Source organism: Adelges cooleyi, unplaced genomic scaffold (assembly GCF_023614345.1).
Source record: "Adelges cooleyi isolate 19-005CV unplaced genomic scaffold, UGA_ACOO_1.1 ACOO_flye_CR_arks_rails_tigmint_CR_PRNA_9, whole genome shotgun sequence".
In the NCBI taxonomy this organism is placed as follows: Eukaryota; Metazoa; Arthropoda; class Insecta; order Hemiptera; family Adelgidae; genus Adelges; species Adelges cooleyi.
In genome coordinates, this window is record NW_026096579.1 from 1,268,589 (window position 1) to 1,291,877 (window position 23,289).

A 23,289-nucleotide genomic window follows, 5' to 3' on the forward strand; every position below is an offset into this window, starting at 1 on the left:
AAACTCTGACGTGACAAACTAAAAATCTTTTAATGGTCTACTGGGAAACTAACTCTTTGCTAGTTATTGTTATTTGTCACGTTATCCCTATCCTTGCGCCATGCCAAGGGTGCACATAATTTTTTTTTCAAAATTAAATATTTTTCTATAATCGCCTAATGTTCATCGTCCGGGTCATCCAGTGACCGTACGAATACACCGTTCTCTGCCCTTATTATTATCCAGACTATTAGACTCCAAAATAATTTCGTAACTCGCGGGTTATTGTCCTCTATTTTTTTTTTTTTATAATGATACAAGAACCGCGCGACGCTTAGACAAATCCTTTTCTTTAGAGCGATTTCCTTGTAAAGTCATTGAATCGCTGATAATAATATATCAAACTTTTTAAAGTTTAATGTACTCACGTCCTTGCCGGGGGTTAACAAAATGGCTGTGTTCGGTTTAACGGGCATACCATAATACTGTTAGAAACTATCATTTTTTTTTTCTTTTTATCTGGGGGGGGGCGTACGACTTATGACCATAACCTTCGGGTCAAAGGGTTTGCCTGTAGGCGTCGCGTCCGCTATGCGCCTGCCCCGAATTGCCGCCCGCGTCACGTGCTTGCTATATACTCCTTTATATCCAAACGTTTAGGGCCACCCGCGTTCAGTGTACGTTGGAAAAGTCGCACGACACGGCTATGTGTGCAGACTTGGCCGATGTGTATCCGTTTAAAACGTCTCTCTGAATTTGTGCTTGCGCATTCGCCTTGGTAGCCTTGTTCGACCGCATTTACAGCTCACTCGTGATAATAATAACGAACCGGCAAAAATGGGATGCGGAGGATCAGCGATGCCGCCCATGGCCATGGAAGACACGGCCAACGACATGAAATTAGACATTCCACCGGGTAGATCACACTGTGTTGTAATTCACTTTGCTTGGCCGATACATTGTATAATAACTCTCTGTTTGGTTGGATTTCTGTTTCACCCGTGTAGCCGTTGCTTTCAACGTACCGCTGTCGGAGGAAGAAGAGAGCGTTGTCAAGAAACATCCGCCCAAGAGACTGAGGATGCTGGAAGAGCAAAACTCGCCGCCGTTGACACACGAGATGCTGTTGGAAAAACTGGCCGAAGCCGACCAGAGACGTTTACAGGTGAGAATAGGGTTTAAATCGTGCTTTGTTTTAACGCGTATGATGGCTGTCGTTCGAGCTTGGGATAGCTTTTCAATATTAGCTATTACAAATAGTTGTGTATTGAATATCAAAGTAAAATTATGACGCGACAACTGGGTATTTCAGACATCCGCTAATCTATATAATGTACGCAATCGGCCAGTAAAAACTTAAGCATATTGAAGTACGTTTCGAAATAGAGACAATAGCGGTATACACAGCTAAGAACAATGACTACATATTTTAACAATAATATCTGTAAATGCTCGAATGCAATAGTCCAAGACATTGTAAAATAATATGTATAAACGGTATTCAAACGAGTAGATCAAAATAAAATCGGGGGGGGGGGGTATGTTTAAGTACCTGTATTTCAGCATTATGTAAGAAAATAAACTCGTGTGAAGGCGTTAAGTCTTGTTTAAAAGTATCTACGGTGTACTATTTTTTATCTATATGCTGCGTGTTATTTATTTGAAGAAATGGTTAAAAAGTTATGACGAGTCTGGAAACTGCGAAAAACAAAAATTGTAAAATTAATAGCTTCCTCGGCTCTACTATTGCCAGAAGTAGTATGAGTGCATTGTAAAGAAATGGTCAATACTATATAATAATAATACTAATGTACATTATATATATAAAAATATTTAATATTTTGTAGATCTTAAACCAGAGGATAGAATCAGCCAAGACGTTGATGAGACCAAGGTACAATAGCGCTAGCAAGGCGAACGGGGGCGAAGACAAACTTGAAGAGAATGAAGGCGTGGGTGAAGAATCTTAAAAAAATTGTTCAATAATTAAGATATAATTGTGATTTGTAAGGTTTTATTTTACGATTATGATTGTTTGGGATTTTTTTTATTTATTATATGAATCGTTAGAATTGGCTACAACGTATGTGATGTTTTGTGTAATGATTACAAAAACATTACAAGTACATTGTAACATTAAATGGATGATTTTTTTTTTGCAGATGACAATTGCAGTTAACTAAAAAAAAATAAGTACAATTATACGTCAGGCACTACAGAAGTTGAGTATAGCTCCACATGGCCATCATAGAGAAATAATATGTCGAGTAAATATACATACATAATAATATCGAATACACCTTGTAAATGTTATCAGTTATTATATTGTTGTCAAACGGGAATGAAACAATGTAATTAATCTTTTGTTAATATTTTTTTTATGTATTAAAATATTTTTGATAATTGAATATAATATAAACGTTATTAGTTATTACTTATTACATTTATTGTTTTAAATAAAAAAAAAGGTCTCATTATTAATTTCGTTCATATTGTTATTGAAACATCTTAAAATATAATTATAATAATTTAATTTAGAACTGTTCATAGTTGGGCGTACTTACTATTTAAACTAAGCTATTGCATACTTCATGACAATATATTTAGTATTCCTTATTGGTAGGTAAAACATGATAGGTAATAAACTCGGCTCAATAACATTGATCTTTATTTATAAATTATAATAATATTATTATATTTGCCGTTTAATAACGGTTGTGTTATAGTTTTATTGTAATTATTTTATAAAAAAAACCTAAGCATATGCCTTTTACCATATCGTTCGGCTGTATTAAAACGTGACATATCGACCGAAGTATGACATTTACGGTTATATTATATTACCCTTACATGTTCTATCATTATATCTGATTAGCATATATATATATATATATATATATGTATGCAGTGTGTACGAAATAATACATGACACGCATAAAAATATACTATCCCTATTTTCCCTGATGGACGGCTGGCTATTGATTATGAAAACAATTTCTAAAGAATGATTGACCTGAGTGCTTACTACACTGCCGTAATATCATCTAATAATATTGATTTCTTACGCTTAATATTTAGACTGCGGTTGTAGGAAATTTCTGCAATTAGTACATAATCATACCATGGCCTTTTACCGTGGCGTTATACCATTGATTAATACATTTTTAAGTTAACAGTATCACATTATAGTCTGATTTTGATCTATATACAATATTATATGCAAATAATGAATATAGTTATAACATGAATAGTAAACATAATTACTATAGTATAATATTGTACTCTAAGCAAATTCGACGTGAGTCGCATAATAGTATGTACAACCCCAAACACAAATACCATAAAACACTAAAGACTGTACCAATGCAAAAAAGAGCACCAGCTATTTTTTTAGTATCAAAAACAAGTCCGTTTCTTAAAGCTTTAAATCTATAAACAATTTTTACTTCTATAACTTTCACTTTATGTCGTAAAAAAACAAATCTTCAATCAAATTTGTTTTTAAATAATAACCATTGTAGATAGTCGGTAAATGTATGAAGAGATAAGAACCAAAAAGCCTAAGAAAAGTGTTAATCTTCTTTTCAACCGATTGTTTGATATTACACTGAGAAACGCAACAACTGCACTGAGTTTTATTAAAAAAAAAATAATAATGCGTTTTACACTGGTCATAGTGGCTGCAATTATATAAATCAGAATAGAAATCAGTTAAATTTTACAAGTCTAGTTTTATCGGATGCCCTTTTTCAAACGTGTTCAACCTGACGTGGTACACACTTGTGCATTTATCAGGTACTATTTTTTATTTTATTGTTATTCATTTGTTTCTTTAAGGAAGTTAAAACCATAAAATATCTCGTGTCCATTGCCAAGGAGAATTATCTTCTGAATTTCCAAGTAGGTATTTAAACGCGTTGCAAATAATTTCTACAATAAAATTGGTACAAAATGAAGACGATGAAATTTTACATTCTAGGTATATATATATTTTTTTTTTTTTTCATTTGTATTATTGTTACCAGCCATCAATAAGTACTCTTTAAAACAATATAGATTTTTAATGTTCAATACCAATGTGTTATTTATATTTATACACATTATGAAATATTATACTAGGTATTTATTAACCGGTGCACCGCATGAAAATTATTAATGCAAAGCAAAATAATTTAACTATAGGACTCTTATCAATTACATGGCCGAATTAAGATTATTTACATTTGATTTTCAAGTATTATAATCTATACAATGCAATGCAAGATAAGACGTTGAGTGGGTAATAATCTGACCTACTTTGTCAATATTGTCGCATTGCAAATATTTAGAAATACACATTATTGATTATCATCGTGTAACCAATCATAGTTATACTTAGGAATAAAAACAAAAATGTTTTACTACACCTCTTATTGTTATTAGCAGAATATCATGCGAGGTAATAAAAATGCGTAAATTCAATTTTTTCAACAATCAGGCTGTATAATTAATACTTGGAACTTAGTTTTTTAAATTATATTTATTTTTTCTACTTGCCAATAAACCAATCGAATTAAATTTCGAAATATGTATGGAAGTTATAAGCAATATATTTAATATATGTAATGAAATACGTTTGTCAGTCGTTAAAAAAAAAAGTAGACTTTCAATAATTTTAGGTATATGTAGAATGTTATGTAAATTGATTTTCATTCAACTGTACCTGTTCACTTATCATTTTAATTAAAAACTCGTACAAAACATATTTACAATGATTTATAACTATAAAACGTATGAAAATAAATTATTTCTTGATTTAGTCACGTACAAACAACGCAACGTTATTACTGAAATTTTAATACTCTCTTAATTTTGTAGTTTAGTCATTTAACTAGTATAAGTATAAGATAAAACATGACATGTGTTGTCAGTCGGACAGTATGTTATACAGCGTTGAAGAATGAGACGGAATGGGCAGTAAAATTAAGTTGGACTTTTTTTTATTAACTTGAATTGAAAATGTCACAAGTGTAAGATATTTTGTTAACAGCGCTTGGTAAGTTTTAAAAAAGTCAAGTCGGATGAGTTTTGAGGTGTGCTGTTCAAAGTGTCGCGTTTAACGTGACGTCATATTTTTATATTATTCATTTTCAAAATGACATGGGTCAAAAAACTATTGATAGAAATATTCATGTTGAGTTTATTTATGCAACGCGCGAACCGATGGCCAAACGCGTGCATTTAAGGACTTGCTTAAATATATTGTAGACCGCTTGTGTTTAATAATAATAATAATTATTATTATTATTGTTAGTACTCACTTAACACAAAAAAATTAATATTGCGAAGGTGTTCCGACGTTTAAAGGTCTCTGGAAGACGGTCGACAGTTTTAAGATTCCTAATGACTATATTACATACACTATTCTGTACTTGAATTTCGGTTTTGCACTCTGCGTGCTAAATTCCCTAATCGTAGAATTAAATTGGTGCAACTAGGGGGGGGGGGCTAGGTAAGTTCATATCACGAGCTACTAACCGGGCATAGTCCACGAGTAAGGTTCATAACTTTTACTGAAGTTCAAAGAGGGCTTAGCCCACCTCCTTTAGTTGCACCAATTTGTGGAAATTAGTATACTAGTAAATAATACAGACAGTATAAAATCCGTTATCCCTGTCGGAATATAAATTATATATTATAAATAATATGTCGTTTTAATAATTATTGTTATCTTAATAAACACACAAATTTCTTCCGGACAAGTACGCGTTATGTTTCTTCTGTGATCAGCGGGGCTCTAGTGTAGATATAATATTATCAATAAAATATCTGACGTAGCGAACAAGGTCAAGACTTCTCCGAGATGTGATTGTGATTTTCGTTTAGCTATTTTTTCAATAATTGTCGTTGTTAGTTTTTTTTCTTTCTTTATTTTGTTGACCCTAAGGATTTTGTACTTCGGACGGTTTGTTCCGGGAAGACTTGCTGCTGAGATCGGCGGGCGTCTGGTGCGCTGCTGGCGGATTCGGCATGGAGAGAATGAACGGCTGTTGACCGGACGACGCCTGTTGCAACTGCCTGCCCAGCTGACCCAGCCGGAACAGAACCGCAGCCTGTTGGGGCCCGGCAGCCGACGAGTTGACCATGGCGGCCAAGTTCGAGTACACTAGTTCCGCGTTGCTGGTAGACAATCGGAAAATTCCTGCAAAACAAAAACACAAAAAAAAGTCAATTAAATACAGTAAATATCGCATTCGACAAATCGAGGATCGAGTAGTATTCAGGAAAAAAAAGATCAAATGCTCTGTTCAATGAAAACACCCGCTTTAAACGAATTACTGAAAAAAAAAATTCTGTAAATAAAAAAATTACACATAAATTCTGTAAAAAATGACAACGAATAAGCAAAGTACTTAGAAGAAGACTACTTGACAAGAAGAAATAGTACTCGCGGGCAAATGACGTCAAATACCTAACATCAAACATATTTTGATTGTCCAAAAGTACAACACCGTCCGAGACATACATATATTATATAGAAAACGCCTACCTATAGGCTATTGATAGATTGTGTAGTCATAGAAAACGACGAAAAATATATAAAATATGTATATATTTATATATAAATGTATTATAGTCTATAGAAATGTTTTTTTTAAATACTGACATAGCCTACGAACAGTTAACCCACTAGTTTTTTAAAATAAACTTAAACTTATAATGTTTTTGGCTAGTCAGTTTGGATCTGTCTATTTTGATACAATATTAAACGCAACTTCACATCAAATGGATTTACTTGAATTTACACACATCGTATAATAATATTTTTCTATAAAACAAGATCTTCACAGAGTGGTGTAAACGGGAAATGGTAAACTGCGCCAAAAATGACACTTTTTCTATAAGCTGATTATGTAAACTGCGGCAAAAAAATTTAAACATTATACAAACTGCGACAAAAATGATAAGGCGCATTCTACAAACTGCGACAATTTATTTTATATGCCTACTATATAGGATATAATATACTTATATTAGCTATATACAATAATACATACTGATACGGTAGCATATACTCGTGTAGTACAATTTTGCGATTATTTAACAGAAACTTATATGTAAGGTATATTCCCTCCTTCTTTGTGGGCATCATCATCAGAAGTTTTAACAAATAATGTAAGTGAATCTTTCCCTTCAAAATTTAATGCATATTTTTATCATCATTATCATCCGTCGCTATATACATTTATACGTGTTCTACAATATATTCAAGTTGATACATACATAAAAGTTACGAGTGCAGAAGAAGGTATAATACAACAACGAAACATAATTACTACTCAAAAATACAAATTTATAAACGAACAACAAAAAAAAAAAAATGTATTATTATTTAAGTTTTTTATTTTCTTAGACAGTATTATATTACAGTAGTCTATAAAACTTATTACTATTATTAGATGTACAATTTAATGTTAGTTAAATAATAATATTTTTCAATTTAATATGTATTTTAAAATTGTTTTTTTATTTTAATTTTTACACCTTTACACCTATTGACTATGTGCACACCATAGATCTATAATAATATATGGTTCAAGGTAGCATTCTTATCGGTATTCAGTATGTATTATAGTATATTATATACTATATAGTAGGTATATAAAATAAATTGTCGCAGTTTGTAGAATGTACCTTATCATCTTTGTCGCAGTTTGTATAATGTTTAAATTTTTTTTGCCGCAGTTTACATATCAGCTTATAGAAAAAGGGTCATTTTTGGCGCAGTTTACATACAGCCGTGTAAACCACCAAGGGAATTCAAAAACGGATTTTCGATGCATTAATATTTGAAATTGAAATTGTATTCTCAGCGAATTAGTCATATTAATTTTTTTTAATATCTAGTGTAAAACTCAAAATATACACCTAGTAATAGACAACTTTATAATAAATAAATATCGAGTTTCCAAACAAAGTTTCCACATTGCAAGCACGTTTTTCTCCCCGGCAAAAGATTAAAACATTTAATTTTTAGTGATTTAGTAGTACAAGTTGAGTATCCAAAAAATATGTAGTGCAAGGTTAAACATTTAGCGTTCTGTGGCATAGACAAACTTCATTGGCACAACAGTAAGTATAGGAGTCATAAGTGTTTTATAAAACGTTATGACCCAATAGAGAGTCTTAGGGTCGTAGCTATTAGATCTTAAGTATTCGTATGCTTCTATATACACATAGATAGGTATATTATACTGGTCACTCGTGACTCGTGTATAACGTATTTTGTATAACACGTCATTATAAAACAATACCGCTGTTCAATAATAACCAACTCGTTTGGAATACTAAATAAATTTGTTTTAAACAAATTATTTCAATAGTTGGCGAATAACATGTCACAATACCATCAGAACGAGAACCATATAAAAGAATACGCAATATTAAACTTCTTTAATTGATCTTAAACGTTCGAGTTGAACTTTTCTATTAAAGTGTCAATCACAAACAATCGTTTTTACATTTCGCGCGTGGGACTTAGATATTATGGTTGACGTGCAATTAAATCAGATTAAATAATAACTTAATTTTAATACTTTTGAAATTTCCTTATTTCAAATGATATACACATATGGTTGATAAGTTAAGTTTGATAAGCAGTTCATAAGTTACATAATGTTCAACTAAATGTATTTCATAATACAACATTTTCTATTTTCGTTGTGTTCGGGTTAGGTTAGGCAAAGTTAGCCAATTCGATTAAAACGAGTCGATATATTTGTATTATAACATTTATATATAGAAGTATGACAAAGTCAATATTACCGTACAGTAACATATATATATATACTACACGCGTTGATAAATAAATACATTTACAGTGTGTTTTTTTTACTTTACTCTATATGGGGGGGGGGGTGGGATGAAGATGCACCGGGGGGCACGCTAACGGAAAATGTGCGTTGAATAACATAGGAGATTATATAGGACGAATATTCATATTATTATACAATATATTGTATTGGGACAGAGCTACTTGTCCATGCACGAAGCGAACTCGCTAAATCAACTATTCATTCTTCATTCATCAATATGACAGGAAATCGATGGAGCCACTTCCGCAGACCACACTAATAACACACACACAGGTACCTACTACGCCTACGTTAAAGGCACAACCGTAATGCGTAATGGATTGTAACCTAACGGTGTAAAAGTTAAGGACAATTATGTTTTAAAGTAAAAATGTTTGAAAAGCAATTGACTATTGAATAAAACAACAGTCAACACGAACCCAAGACGTCTCTCAAAATATGTTTTCTTAGCAATATTAAAATGTTTTCCCTTTCGGCAAACATGCGGTTGTTTCTTAATTAGTTACTACCGTCAGATGATGTCCAATCTATATTATGTTCAATGTGCATATTGTTTAACCCTCCGTTAGTCACCTGATTATCGGTCACACTTATAAATGAAGTCTGACTGGCGTACATTTCTTACCTGAGTGTGGCTACAACTTGGTCAAACGATTTTTTTGTAAAATTTGGGTTAAGTGTTAAATACAATTGTTTATACAATTGCTATCCATATTTTTAATTTATCTATTTGTTTTTTTTTTTTGCGAATTACCAATTGATGTTTTTTTGACGTTTGTGTTGAATCTCTTGTTTAAACTGTCGTCATGTGATATGACCCTGATTAAATTTCAAAGGCAATAAATATTTTACTTTCAAAAATTTCACACTCCAGCAAATATTATGGCACAATACACATATAATATTGTTTATTACAATAATATTGTGAGCTCTACATAGAAGGTTTACCGTTTATTTATTTATTTTAAAGCCGCCTTGCATGTTTCCAGTAAATAGTTATCATATATATTTTAGACAAATTGTGCAATTGCTTTGGTTTAATTATTTTGCCAGGAAATAAGTGAACTCTCATAAAGTCACGAGAGCCAAGTAAAATGTACAATAAAACTCATTATCAATTATTTATATTTGTGCACTCGTTTAATTTTTGTTTGCAGTAGATAATATTTTTAATCTGAAATTATAAATATCTCTACTTCTTTGGACGTTGTATACTATACTTCTAGAATATCTGAAGATGTTAACCAAATGTCAAACTAATTATCTATGTAAAAGAGATATTATGTGGAGATGTAGAGAATGTGATTATGTGGTTGTTGTATATCAGTACATGCAATATAATCGAAAAAATGGTTAGTACTATTGTACTCGTAAAATAATTAAAATAATGATAATTTTAACAAATTATCTGAAATATGTACGTTATAATTATATCTATTGCCAGTGTGTGTACACCAGGACTTGGGTACATATTTTCACATGCTCTTTTAGGCTTAGAATCGGGTAAAGCGTTCACTTTCGGGGTGTTGCCCGTCACTAAAATAGGCGCCCAATATGTGTGTACAATTATAGAATATGTATTATAATAGCTGCTGATTGTCGGTTCCAAATCATGTGCACGAGTACACATTCCTGTAGACGCCGGTTTTTTAACCGATAATCATTTTTCTCTCCTCCGGTCGCACACGCTTTATTATCAGATTATAATAAGAAAAAATAAATATGCCGCCTAAATGACACGTTAAATTCTCTTTGTCACGACGACAAGCACACACACACACACACTTGACACCTCGGTTTGTGTCGACGACGAGACGACACAAACCGCATATCACAACGCGTCAGCTACAATAATATTATATTCGCAGAGAGGGCACGCCTCGCACATAATAATAATACAACCGCTGTGGCGGGCGGCTACGGGGCACACAACAACAATGGCGCGTTTAAATTGCACTTTTCTTATTAACGACCGCTCACGATATATGTATGTATATATACATATTTAATAACAATAACGCGATAATAATATTCTGAATTGACGTCTGAATCGCGTATACTATACAGAAGATAGGACCTCTCGACCGTGTGTGTATTTAATAAATTACCATAGTATTATTATTATTGTTATTGTTATTGTTATTACATTGCATATTATAAATACGCGTACATACGCGTGTGCAGCGCGCGTACCCCCGAGCATTGGCTCGTATTGTTTCGGGCCGGTTCAGCCCCGAAAACCGCCGCGGTCGACGATCATTTTTGTCGCCCGAAAATCTTCCACGCCAGAGATACGGCATCTACAAACGCCTTAGTAGTCGTCCCCGGGGTTCAAGGGTGAGTACACGCCAATCACGTTGACTTTTTATCCACCGGCCAATCATCGACCAGTCATCGCGGACCGTGTGGAATGCGCGAGCGAGAGAAAGAGAGAGACGATTAACCAAACATTTACCAGGAGGACTCGCGTCGACAAACAACGAAAACACAATGCGACACCGATGATTAGGCTAATTTGTAAAAAAAAAAAAAAAAAAAAAACAATAATAATGACTTCACCGATATCGTCGAGCGGCGGGTGGCCACAGTACGCGTGTGATAAATTGTAAGTATACCAACAACTTACTAGCACTTTAAAAAAAAAAAAACCGCGGACCTCACGCATTAAAATGAGATAGCGCGCGGCTCGGGTGCGTTCAGTTTGCCTACCGAAAACGCCGTCGAAGATGACAAAATAATATATCCTCTCAAATTTTTTCGATCGATACAATCTGTCCATTGTTGAATTTATGAAACCCGCGCAGTAGTTAGCAGCTCTGTGTAATCCTAATTTAGAGATAACGGAGAATTTGAACAAGGGAACATCGAGCTCAAGAAGAAAAGGATTTATTTGTAGAAATATAATCACTCATTTCATTATTTCGAAATTATAAGTGTATTTCTATAAACATTGCATTTGTACTTTCCACGTTTGTTTACAATTAGCCTGTCTGATCGTGTGATTTATTTAAACCAATTAAAGTGATGAGGGCCACCGAACAGGTACACATTTTGCATCATAAAATATTTGCTGTCAACGAGATCTTTGTCTAACTCAATTTGTTTAATAATTTGATACATCATTTCATTGTGCTCTCCTGTAAAATGTTATAAAAGTTACTTAAGATGTCATAATATGCCCTTTATCTTTTTACCACTTAATAAACTTTGTCGTCTAATAATCAATATTAATGCACCTTTACTACTTTTATAACGGCTATAAGCACAACTTGTATAAATCTTAAACTACCCTGCGTGGAGGGCTAAAGTAAGGAGATGTCTTCACAAACGGCTACAACAATAGAAACGAATATCTTTCAATGGTTTTTGATTATAAAAGCAAAACATTGATAAATTGCAATTATTTTGTTTTTTCCCTAGCGGTCGAGCTTAGAAATGAAGCTCGGATAAATTGTCATGTATGTACTTAACTATATCCGTCGATACAGCTTAATCGACGATAGTCTTAACGGCGTGTACCTACCTACACAATACTAATACGTTGTATTACCGTTCCTATTAGTGCGATCGGTTGTCGTGGAGTAACAACAATTGTGATCGGACTCAGCTTCCGGTATACACGACGGTTGTGCTGGCATAAGCCGTTTGGACAAGAAGGCACTTTTTATACCTACCGAGTTTCCAACACAAAACGTGACAGCCGACCGAATAGGAACGGACGATGCCATACGGTCTACCACCGTATACGCGGGCATTTTATATGTTATTCAACAAACGTACCCGCAAGACGCGTTGAGACAGTTTTTTTTTTCCACTCTTCTTTCGTTATAATATTATTTTCGCGTACGATGCGAGCAAGCGCAGCCGTAAAAGGTCAGATCGGAAACGATAATGACGGCCGGGAAGTAGTAGTAATAAGAATACAAATAGCCGAGAAAAAAAAAACAACAACAGAAGATAACACAACGAAAACAATAATAATTCCTAACCCGTCCGCTTACCGGGAGACGCAGCGGCGGCAGCCGCTGTTGCCGCGGCAGAGGAAGACGGCGGCGACCGGGCGACGTCCGACACGGCGGCAGGAGGCGGTGACTCCGACCCGCTAGACTCTGCGCCGCTGTCCGACGCTCTTGAGCTCATCCCGTCGGTTTCCTGGAAACAAAAAAAAAAAAAATGCGTTTTTTACACTTCCTGTTGAGGTTATACGAACGGAACGACATTTGTGTAAATAATAATCTAACCTAGGCATGACCCCCCCCCCCTCTATTCCCTCCCAACCCATCCCTTTTAAGCCAGGTATATTAAGAGGGCGCCACACCGGCCATTTCTAAGGAGTAAAGTATGGGCAATTTTTCGAAAAATCTTAATTTGGAGTTTGAACTATAATGTATACTTATTAATACAGTAATGAGGATACTTTGTCGATTGCCATTTTTTTTTTGTCATACAATCTCACAGTCATGTCTACAGGATAAATTACAATTTTTTCGCCATCAAAACTGCTTTGCGTGGATTAATTTTTCTCAGGCTTCATGCACCTATAGTTAAGGAAAGAAATTCATACTTATTATTTATGACAAAATTATCTGTGTTCTATCATCCGTATTTTTTCGACATACCTAATACAACCAACGCTATATCATTTTTAAAAATGTCAAAAATGTCTTTTCTTAATTAATTAATTATTCATTAACTGGTTGAAATATTTAAAAGAAGGACGAAGGTAGAACACGGACAATGTTGTTGTCTATATTATGTAAAAATTTGGTTTCTTAGTTTTGATTTTAGCCTTTGTTAAATGAATCCGCGCAAGGTAGGTTTTTTGTAGAGAATAACGGGTGTGTGACGTTCTCTTAAGGTATAATGCATATATTTTTTTTAGTTTTACACACACACTCCCCATTCTGCATACTACCAAATTGTGTATTCATTTTAAATAGTGTAGCTGCTGGTATAGTTGAGTGGGTAAAGGTATACAGAGAAAAGATTCGGGAGAGAGGTAAATGACAAATAGCATTAAAAATAGAAGGTCGAAATCCGTCGTCCTACAAAAATCACTTTAGGGACGACCTTACTTAATTTATCTCAAACCTATCGAAAAAATGTATTTATGTACTTAAAGAAATACGAGGAAGTCAAGGAAAAATAAGAAAAAGAGTATGATTTACGTCATCAATTAGATTAATATTAGTATTGTGTATATATTCATTTTACATGTTAGTGAAATATAACTTGTTATAAAACTATCAAAACAAAACACATTTACACATGAAAGCAAAAAAAAAAAATCATGAGACTAATTTTATTTTTTAAATATTAAGATTGTTGAACAATCTTAAACAAATTACATTTAAATTTGATTTCTTTTTTAAATCTATTATGGACGACAATAAAATAAAATAAAAAAAATCTTAATACTTTTTCATTAGTGGCGTACGCATGGCAGTCTTTAAATGTGGTATGTTTAAAACAAATTATTTATGTCTTGACTAAAAAAAAAAACACGGAGCCTAAGTTCTAGCTGTATTAAACAGAATAACGACAACGAATATACATTAATAAAAGTACTAATAGCCTTTTGTTTCCTATATGTAAAGCTGACAGATAATTACACTAAAATTAATATAGTAGGTACACCGGTAACTATATAATGCTGTTTAAGCGTAATATATAACTGCTCTGCAGTCGTACATTAGAAGACAAAAAAAAAATGAATAGAAATTATATTTGTAGTAATGTTAACCCTAATGGGCGGCTATTTATCACGGAGCGCTTAGCCGGAATTGTACAGCAGGTGTGATACTAAACGCTGCCGGGAATCTCAGTGTTCACGAGTGATCTATATAATCATTAGGCGATATTAACCGGACGATTTGGACGCACGTGCTTTTTAAATGTATAAAATCAACGTTGTACGCACGATAAGACGGGAAGAGAGGCCAAGAAAAGCCTCTTATTATTTGTATATACAGGTAACAGTAGTTAAGTAACATATTTACAATACTCCAATGCAATAATATTTGAAAATATTCGTTTGAGTACTTTGAAAACATTTATACTTATAATTTTGCGCACGCACTTTTTCTCTTACAATTATTATTACAATTACATTTTATCGTTACTTTTAATAAAACGTACAATTCAAATATTCTAAAAATTCTGTGTGTCTATTTTTATATGAAAATTATAGATTTTGTGGCAGCATTCTCCCCCCATCTTCCCCCCACAAATTTGTACTACCGAACCCGATGCCTTTTCGACTTGACCGAGGAGATAATACTATATAATCGACTTAAACACATCCTCGGGGCTACCGACTATTATACATAAGTAGTTTTATAGTATAACACAAGTAATACATAGCTATCGTAGTACGCCCTTCGGACGTGCGTTACCGGAGACTTTAACGCTTCCGTGCGATAAAAAAATAATGATAATTTCAAAATCCGGCCGAATCGATCGAAACCCATAATGATAGATCCCGAAAAATCTCGAGTCCGCACATGTCCGCTATCCGCACGAGCCCCCTAAGTACGTTTCGACATTCTCGAATCACTGTTATTCCACAGCACAGCCATTTAAGGCATCATTCCGGTGTCCGTAATGTTTCTGACTATTTATTTTTTTTTTTTCGTTGATGTTATATGTTATGCCTTTCGTCGACTCGTACCAGTATGAGCACGGGTAAGTATACATTATTATTATTATTATATATAGCGGTGCAATAGTCGTTTGGAGTGCGGCGGCGATGCGACGCACAGCTGGGTATACGAGTATATTACTATAACGATGGTTGCCGGCTAAAAAATCGTATAGAGTGTACACATATACACTGGTACGGGACATTTTTGCGCGCATACTTTGTGGAAGCGTGCTTTTAATTAATGACGGACGGACGGTTGCCGGTGACCATAAACGTGGTATGCCGGGCATGTTGGCACGGGCGAAAAAACATCGGTCAGGTTAGGCATTCGGCACGGCCAGTTCGAGTATTGTTTACAAATTTCGAGGATACCGACAATTGTTATTTTATTCCGTTTTATTGTCTTATGTACACATACACAGAAGCACACCTCCCCATCCTCGAGTGTAGAGTATAGCTCGGGCACTAGACTAATGATGGTTACTGTGTGTTTCAAGGCATTACAGAAAAAAAAAAAAAAAAAAAAGCAAACAAAATTGACAATAATAATAATAAGTAATAAAAAAAAAAAAAAAAAAAACGATTGCGCATACAATGGAATTACACTTGAAAATACCACTCATAATAAAACACACACACATACTATACGCGCGCTAGACGGTAGTCGCCTGCGGTGGTGGAAAAGTGGAGATGAATAAAAAAAAAAATAAGTATCGAGGACAAAGACTGTCTGCCCCCGGACGCGTCGATATTGAAAAACCGACCGATCGATCGATCCCGGTGTACCGAATCCCGCAATACCTATATAGTAAATTATACACATAATAATATGTGTACCTATACTATACTACTCGGATGATACTCTGTTGCGACGACGGCGACTCGAGTACAAAGATCGGGAGGAAGCGCGGGGTACGATCCGAATAAAACGTTTCGAGGAATAAAATAAAAAATAAGTAAAGAATAATATATAATATTAAAAAAAACTCTCAACAGGATGGCCGTTATTTATAGGTACAACAACCGTGATTGACACTCGGAATGTGGATCTCCGTCCACCCCGTTGCATCGCAGCTGCTGCTGCTGCTGCACCGGCTAACCGCTCGCCAATATTGTCGTTGCGCCGTCTTTTGTTATAGCGGCGTGACACGGCCAAACCCAATGGTTTGGTCCGACAAATCCGACCAAAAGGGCAAGCACACGCATCGCGCCCCTTGCCCCTATGTATGTTTGCTACTCTCGGTCTCGGTCGCGCAGCAAGTCAGTCGCGTTATAAACACACCCGGACGATCCAGTGATCTGAATGATGCGTTTTTGTCAACAAAACAAGTGAAAACAACGGCGGCTCCTTCACAAAGTTGTTACAGACATGTGGGTCGATTTTCAATGTACTCGAAACGAATAATTATTTTTATTCCGGCGGCGGCCCCTCGATGATCATTACCTGCGGTGGCATAAAATTACACTGTAGGTCGTCAAGGATTTCATAGAAAATGCGCACACGCCACGCTCCGGCACGTGAAACAAATGCGATTAAGACCATATGGTCGAAATTGAGTGCAAAACCGGAATGTTTGTGTACACAGCCAACGGTCGTTCACATCAGAGCCCCCCCAGTACAGTCGTGGCCGAACAGACTGGTAAAATTTTCGGAACCCAAGTCCGTTGGATTACTTTTATCGAACTGAAAATTCTCAGGTCGCATAGACGGACGCAATCGGTTGACACTTGACGGTATTGTCGACTGTGTCCGTCAGCGATACACATTAAAGATAATAACGCATAATAATATTGTAAACGGTATGATGAGATAATATTCTTAATTAATCACGCGTTAGGTTACACGTTGGTTTTCTCGAAATAAATTAACCGTAAGTATTACATTAGGTCTAATCCGAGTCCATTTACGGATTCAACGAAAACAGCACATCTCACCGTCCCATCTGTTCCGCATCAATCACGCGGCAAACGACGTTAGTTCGCACGACTTTCAAAATGAAACTCTATACAGCAGTTATTATTATTAGATTTGTGCTATATTATATTGTTCAAGCGGGCACTTTAATAAACTTCAGTCTTTCGTATTGTTTTAACTCCGTAATTATTATGATAACAGCTGTTATGCTAAACCATATGGATTTGTTGTCCGGCTAAACCAACAGGTGAACACTGACTACACTGACGGTAGCACAAGAGGATAACTTTGAAACCGTGCCCATTTAAATGATGTTTAGTCGAGGCGATCAATTAATTAACAACCTCTTAACCGGAAGGATTTTGAACATCTTGTGAACATCTCTTTTACCTCCTATATACAATAGTCTCTAATTTCATAGTTATAAAATAAAAATTCTTTGAACTTGTTTACAACGACTAGTATTATAACATTGGTATAGAAATATTTTCGGGGGCGTCCAAGGTTTGATTGTAAAAAGCCTGGCAATAATTAATTCTCCAGTTGTTGTTTATATGTTTGATAAGCTTCACCTGGACGTTCATTTAACAACAGAAACTCTCTTGACTATAAGGGTTTTCTATAAGGGTGCCTCCCCTAGCGGAAAGCTCCTCTCTAAAAAATCCATTGTGTTATATAATACAGGTTACCGCAGACAAGAGTAGGTGGTGTTTAGATGTGTTTAGTTGTTTTGCACCTGGCTGGCGCACATTACACTTGGAGGGTTCAAAATCCAAAAATGATAGGCGGTTGCATAAATTTAACAGGCTTGTTCCACAACATAGACCTGATGTCGCATCGCCGGTGAGAAAACCCCCTTGACTACCGGGCAACCTAACCGATTTTTTCCGCGCTTCTGCGTCTTTGGCCGCGGTATTACCTATTACAGCAAATAGATACCATCATCGATAGATCAGGTATATATATATATATATATATACATCTCAAACCTCGGTCGGTGCGCCGGCAGTAATTGGTCGCCATTGCCGTTAATTTGCCGCACACGTCAATGATGATAATAATTATGTAATCAACCAGTGCCGACGCGCGGTAGCATCAATGTACTTGAGCAGGTACCCAGGCAATGTAGTAACGTGTACTTTCTAATAAGATTAATTTAATAAGCAATACGGCAGTTATATACTATTATAATCATATGCGTTACGAGACATTAAACCCACAACCGCAAGCAAGCGTTGGCCACCGAGTGAGTGTCTTGAGTACACCACATTTTACCCTCGTCCGGCGACATTTAATCGAGTATACCGGCAATTACACGAGCGTATGTATTTATATAGATATTTTTTTTTTATTTTGTCTCTAAATACGCCGGTAATGAGAGCTGTTATGGAATGCTTTACGCGATACGCAGGCGCGGCGATAATAATTACACACCGTCTACGGTTCACCGTAAGTGCGCTGCTGCTGCTGCTGATGTCTTTGCCGCTGCTAATGAAACGTTCCAATCAAACGATCATTCAGACGGCGAACCCTCGAGAATGGAACCGAAAGCCGGCGAGGCACGGTCGTCGCTTGTGTTGTGTGTACCCGATAATATACACCTAATAATAATAATAATCATAGTGTGTAATCATAGTGTGTACCTCTAAGTATGTGTGTACAATATGTATGATGTACGAAGGCGAAAATGATTTACGTCGAGCTCGGCGCAAACATGGCATTGGCCGGACACGCCGGGTGTGCTATCTTCTGATCTTCTAAGCGTATTGTAATATTTGTATAGGTATGAATGAGCCAAAGAAATTTGTTGTACCCTACACCGCGCCCCACCTTGGTCATCACGGTACCCGATGATTATATTATGATGATATGGTAATAATTTAACACAAAACCGTTTAACACAACCTCGGGTAATTAATGACGGACGAACATTTCACCCGCTGATCTATAGCATTGTGACCATTTGAAAGTAGGTTCCCTGGCTATATCTCCGGGTTAAAAATGTCTGTTGTTCGTACAATAGTCGTTATTGAAACGAGTGGATCTGAATCCGTTGACACGCTCTATAACATCCATTTTCTATTATTTTAAGTGGTATTACAAAACCGTATATTAAATTGTTTAGAGCATATACTATTATTATTATGCTAATATAGTGTCAATCTTTGCATTAATCGCAGATGTAATTTACCACCTGGTCTAAATTTTAACAAATAGTTTCACACTAGTTATAAATCTCGCCTTACGAAGTTTATACCGGTAAAAGTAATTGAACATAGTACAGTAATTTTTTAAGATTGAAAAAATAAGAATATTTTGTCCACGAATAAATAACAGACAACACCACTATCCGCGTGCTGACTATTGAATAAGGTTTCAATATATTATTTGTATTTAGTTTATATCAATACTCTAGACAAATACAAAGTTCTAACAAAATAATTTATGTATGAATTTTGTACTTCAACCTGGTTAGTTGTTATAATAGTGATAATTATTTGGAAAAATTTAACGTTTTTAGTAAATCTTCAATTAAAAAAAATATCTATATAGTACATTAATTTAAAAAAAAATATTTTCGGGTGTTATTGATTTCCCAAAATAGTTTTTTTTTATATCTTAAAATTAATAAACAAAACGTTTTCCGTAATATTATCACAGGCATCATCTGTGTACCACGGATGTCTGTAGGCGACCTCCCTATTTTTTTTTTATAGTGTTCAACTAATATTAAACGACGTGGGAGATATTTAACGTTATCCGCCGTAATATTATCTTATTATCTCTTTTCTGTGTCGTCTGCCAAATTTGAGACTTTCTATGAATATATTCGTACATAACCCAACTTGAAAAATAAATAAAATTACCCGCGTTTTACACCGATAGGCACCTACATTACAATTCAATACAAGTTTCTATATATTAATATAGTATGTATTAATATATTTAATACAAGTATACGTATGTATTAATAAGGGTATTCCTTATTTCAAGTTTTTATTTTTTGTTTCTACGCCCCCCCCCCTCAATTTGTTAATTGTCTTTGAAGAGTTCGATAAGAACACGTGCCCCAAAGCCTTCGAAACGTCAATCATAGTTAACCCGACCAGTTATAAATAACAAAAATACAAAATTTCAATGGTATAAATTAAATCTCAATCTCATTAGTTCAATTGCGTAGGCCTACTCGCGTTTTTAAAGATAAAAAAAATTAGGTTGTCACAGGTACAAAAATTAAAAAGAGTTAAAACAAGAACCGCCCTAATACATATTTTAGGGGAGCTAGCCCCTCAAACACTTTCCAACCCCCCCCCCCTTTCGATATATCTTTGGTCCCGGGTAGAAAGGGCTTATGTCAAGACAGCCGTTTGAAAGTTTAAAAATTCCTACACGTTTTAGTATTACAACCACGTATATATTTTTAGATATTAATAAAATTCTAAGTACATTTATGACTTAAAATTCTTGAATTTATAATTATTTATAGACTTAACTGTACCTAGTTACGCCATTTGGATTTCACTTTTTCTGACTCAAGTCTTTTTTTTACGACATAAGCCTTTTTGATCAATTAAATTTTGACTAATGTTATTTTTATCAAAACTTAGAATATATTAAATACCTTTCCTAAAAATGAACTCATTATGATATTTATTGGGTGTTTAATAACAAATTAACGTTTACTGTAGAATAATTTACGCAATAGTACATCATATAATATTTTGAGAGCAGAATTAAAGTTATCTGATAAATAGACTACATGAAAATACCTATACTATTTTGTACAGTTTGTGATAATTATTTATTATGAGTACTTTTGATATCACTAATAATGATTTTGAAATACACAGTTTAATTATTGACTTATGCTATTTTATCGACATGATAATCACGCTACAAAATGATTAAGTCATATTAAGCCTTTTATACCTGTCCAATAAAGTTATACAAAAGCCATAAATCATATTATGCCCTTTCTACCAAACTTAAAATGGGAAAACTCCAAACATGCTCAATTTATTTATTCAATAATATGAGTAATATTCGTCACTGACTTATGTCAATTGAACCAAAAAAAAAATCAACAAAAATCAAGCTTTATATCTACGGAAAACATTTTTTTTGTGAACAATTTAACTTAAGCCCTTTCTACCCGGGACCAAAGATATATGTATATATTTTTTTAAATTGTACAACTAGTGTTTTTTTTTTTTTCAAAATCATTTTCGACTCGGTGGCGGACAATGCACGCTGTCGCGGCCTGCTGTTGCCGTATACCATTACCCGTGACTTTCTCGCGTGGTGCCGACTCTGCAGCCACCGCGCTATTATTTCGACGGATTTAAATTTTAATAGATCATTAGAGAGGCCCCGGTCAGGTTAAGTACACCCGGTGGTGAGGGCGTGGCTACCGCAACCGATTGGACGTCGTCGCGGCCGCTCAATTATCCGTCGAAATATTATTTGTAATGAAATAATAATAATAATAATAATAACAGAAAGAAAAGCCGCCGCCGCCGCCTCGTGTACATAATTAATTTAACCAAGCCGCCGCCGCCGCCGCCGCCGTTACTCTCTACAGCACACTTCACCATATGGCAAGTAAAAAGCGCACACGGGTCTTAATAGAAAACTTGATTTTGGTCGACCGGGAAAAAAAAAATTAGTAAACATGATAAGTGTAGGTACGTCAAAAATACGAACGTTTTTTTTTTTGTTTTGTTCGTGTCATTCTTCTTAAGTAACGCGCGATGGCTAAAACAACGTCAAATGGGTTTTTCGGTGTCGTTGAAAAATGGCAAACGTTGAACGTTTTAAATTTATATTGTACGTCAACTAGTTACACAACTAACTTATTAGATATTATTATAAGCTGTATACTGGAAAAAAATGAAAAACATTGGAACAATATTTAATTGTATAATATAATTCAAAATATTCAACAGTTACGGGAAACAGTCAGATGCATAATAAGAGAAATGTCTTGGGACAATCAGACATCTGCGTTATAAAATTCGGTCGTACTTTAATGCATTACTACATTTATAAAGAAAAAGTTAAATTATTTAGCTTTACCTCAAATTGTTTAATTTATATTAGACCGCTTTAATATGATTAGGATATAGTAGGTACCATGATTGACGATCAATGATTAAAAATATGTTTCTAAATGGATGCAATTGTGTATGCGATAGAGATTAAAACACTATTGGATTGCTCGCTTGAAGCAGACAAGAATTTATTGCTTAATGTAAATTACATACAGAAGAGTTCGCATGAAAGAGAAGAATCAGATAAAAAGCGTATGACCGTTTTGCAGCTTGAATAGGTTATACTTCACGTGTACAATAAACAGACACTACTACAAATCAACTCTAAGAGATTTCATAAACAATTGATAGTCCTAGGTATACACAACTACGCTAGAATAGACAGGAAACAAATAGCGTATACCTATATAATATAAATTATAATACATATTTTTTATTATTAACGCTCCTCCGAATGAACCTGGCTCGTTAAATTTAATCAAACACCTTAGATATTATTTTATGTACATCGTAAATATTATGCAGTGAGCGTTTTTGTATTGATGTAGTTGGTATGTGTTATCAGTATCACTTGAAAGAAAATTGATGTACGCTATAAAGAACATATTTACAGACATTTAAAATTTAAATCATCGAATAAAGAATACATTGAAAATTAAAGAAGTTATTTTATCTTAAGAAAAATGATCTTATACAATCCTTATATCTATAGTGTTAATGACTTGTTAATTATTAAAAAAAAACACAATTACTCTTCCGAGTTTCAAGCAAGCATACTTATACAGAGTATGGATATAATTTACACGAGTACAAAAAGACTTCATAACTAAAATTACATCAAAACAA

At 34.4% G+C, this 23,289-nt stretch overlaps 2 protein-coding genes across 3 annotated transcripts in view; one reads left to right on the plus strand and one right to left on the minus strand.

Annotated features, from left to right (window-relative positions):
• Nucleotides 1-624: 624 nt before the first annotated feature.
• LOC126846812 (uncharacterized protein CCDC198-like) lies at nt 625-2,321 on the plus strand. 2 transcript variants are annotated; one of them, XM_050586611.1, is made up of 4 exons: nt 625-895; nt 987-1,144; nt 1,827-1,931; nt 2,142-2,321. In XM_050586611.1, exons 1-4 carry the CDS (start codon nt 817-819, stop codon nt 2,160-2,162), a joined length of 363 nt encoding a protein of 120 aa, XP_050442568.1. In that variant the 5' UTR covers nt 625-816; the 3' UTR covers nt 2,163-2,321. The 2 variants fall into 2 exon arrangements, with proteins under 2 accessions (XP_050442568.1, XP_050442569.1); XM_050586612.1 differs by having other exon boundaries at nt 633-895; nt 1,827-1,985.
• Nucleotides 2,322-5,616: 3,295 nt separating this feature from the next.
• LOC126846215 (serum response factor homolog) overlaps nt 5,617-23,289 on the minus strand; it is a 51,557-nt gene continuing 33,884 nt past the window's right edge. Inside the window, exons 3-4 of the mRNA XM_050585466.1 lie at nt 12,836-12,986; nt 5,617-6,160 (exon numbers count right to left, since the gene is read on the minus strand). Coding sequence (XP_050441423.1) covers nt 5,901-6,160; nt 12,836-12,986 — 411 coding nt within the window. The 3' untranslated portion in view covers nt 5,617-5,900. The remainder of the gene's footprint in view (nt 6,161-12,835; nt 12,987-23,289) is intronic.

Excerpts from the sequence above, each read along its gene's own strand:
- LOC126846812 (XM_050586611.1), top strand. The coding sequence starts at position 817 with ATGGGATGCGGAGGATCAGCGATGCCGCCCATGGCCATGGAAGACACG. Across the intron at positions 1,145-1,826 it reads CCGACCAGAGACGTTTACAG|ATCTTAAACCAGAGGATAGA; the intron begins GTGAGAATAGGG and ends AATATTTTGTAG. Across the intron at positions 1,932-2,141 it reads AACTTGAAGAGAATGAAGGC|ATGACAATTGCAGTTAACTA; the intron begins GTGGGTGAAGAA and ends TTTTTTTTGCAG.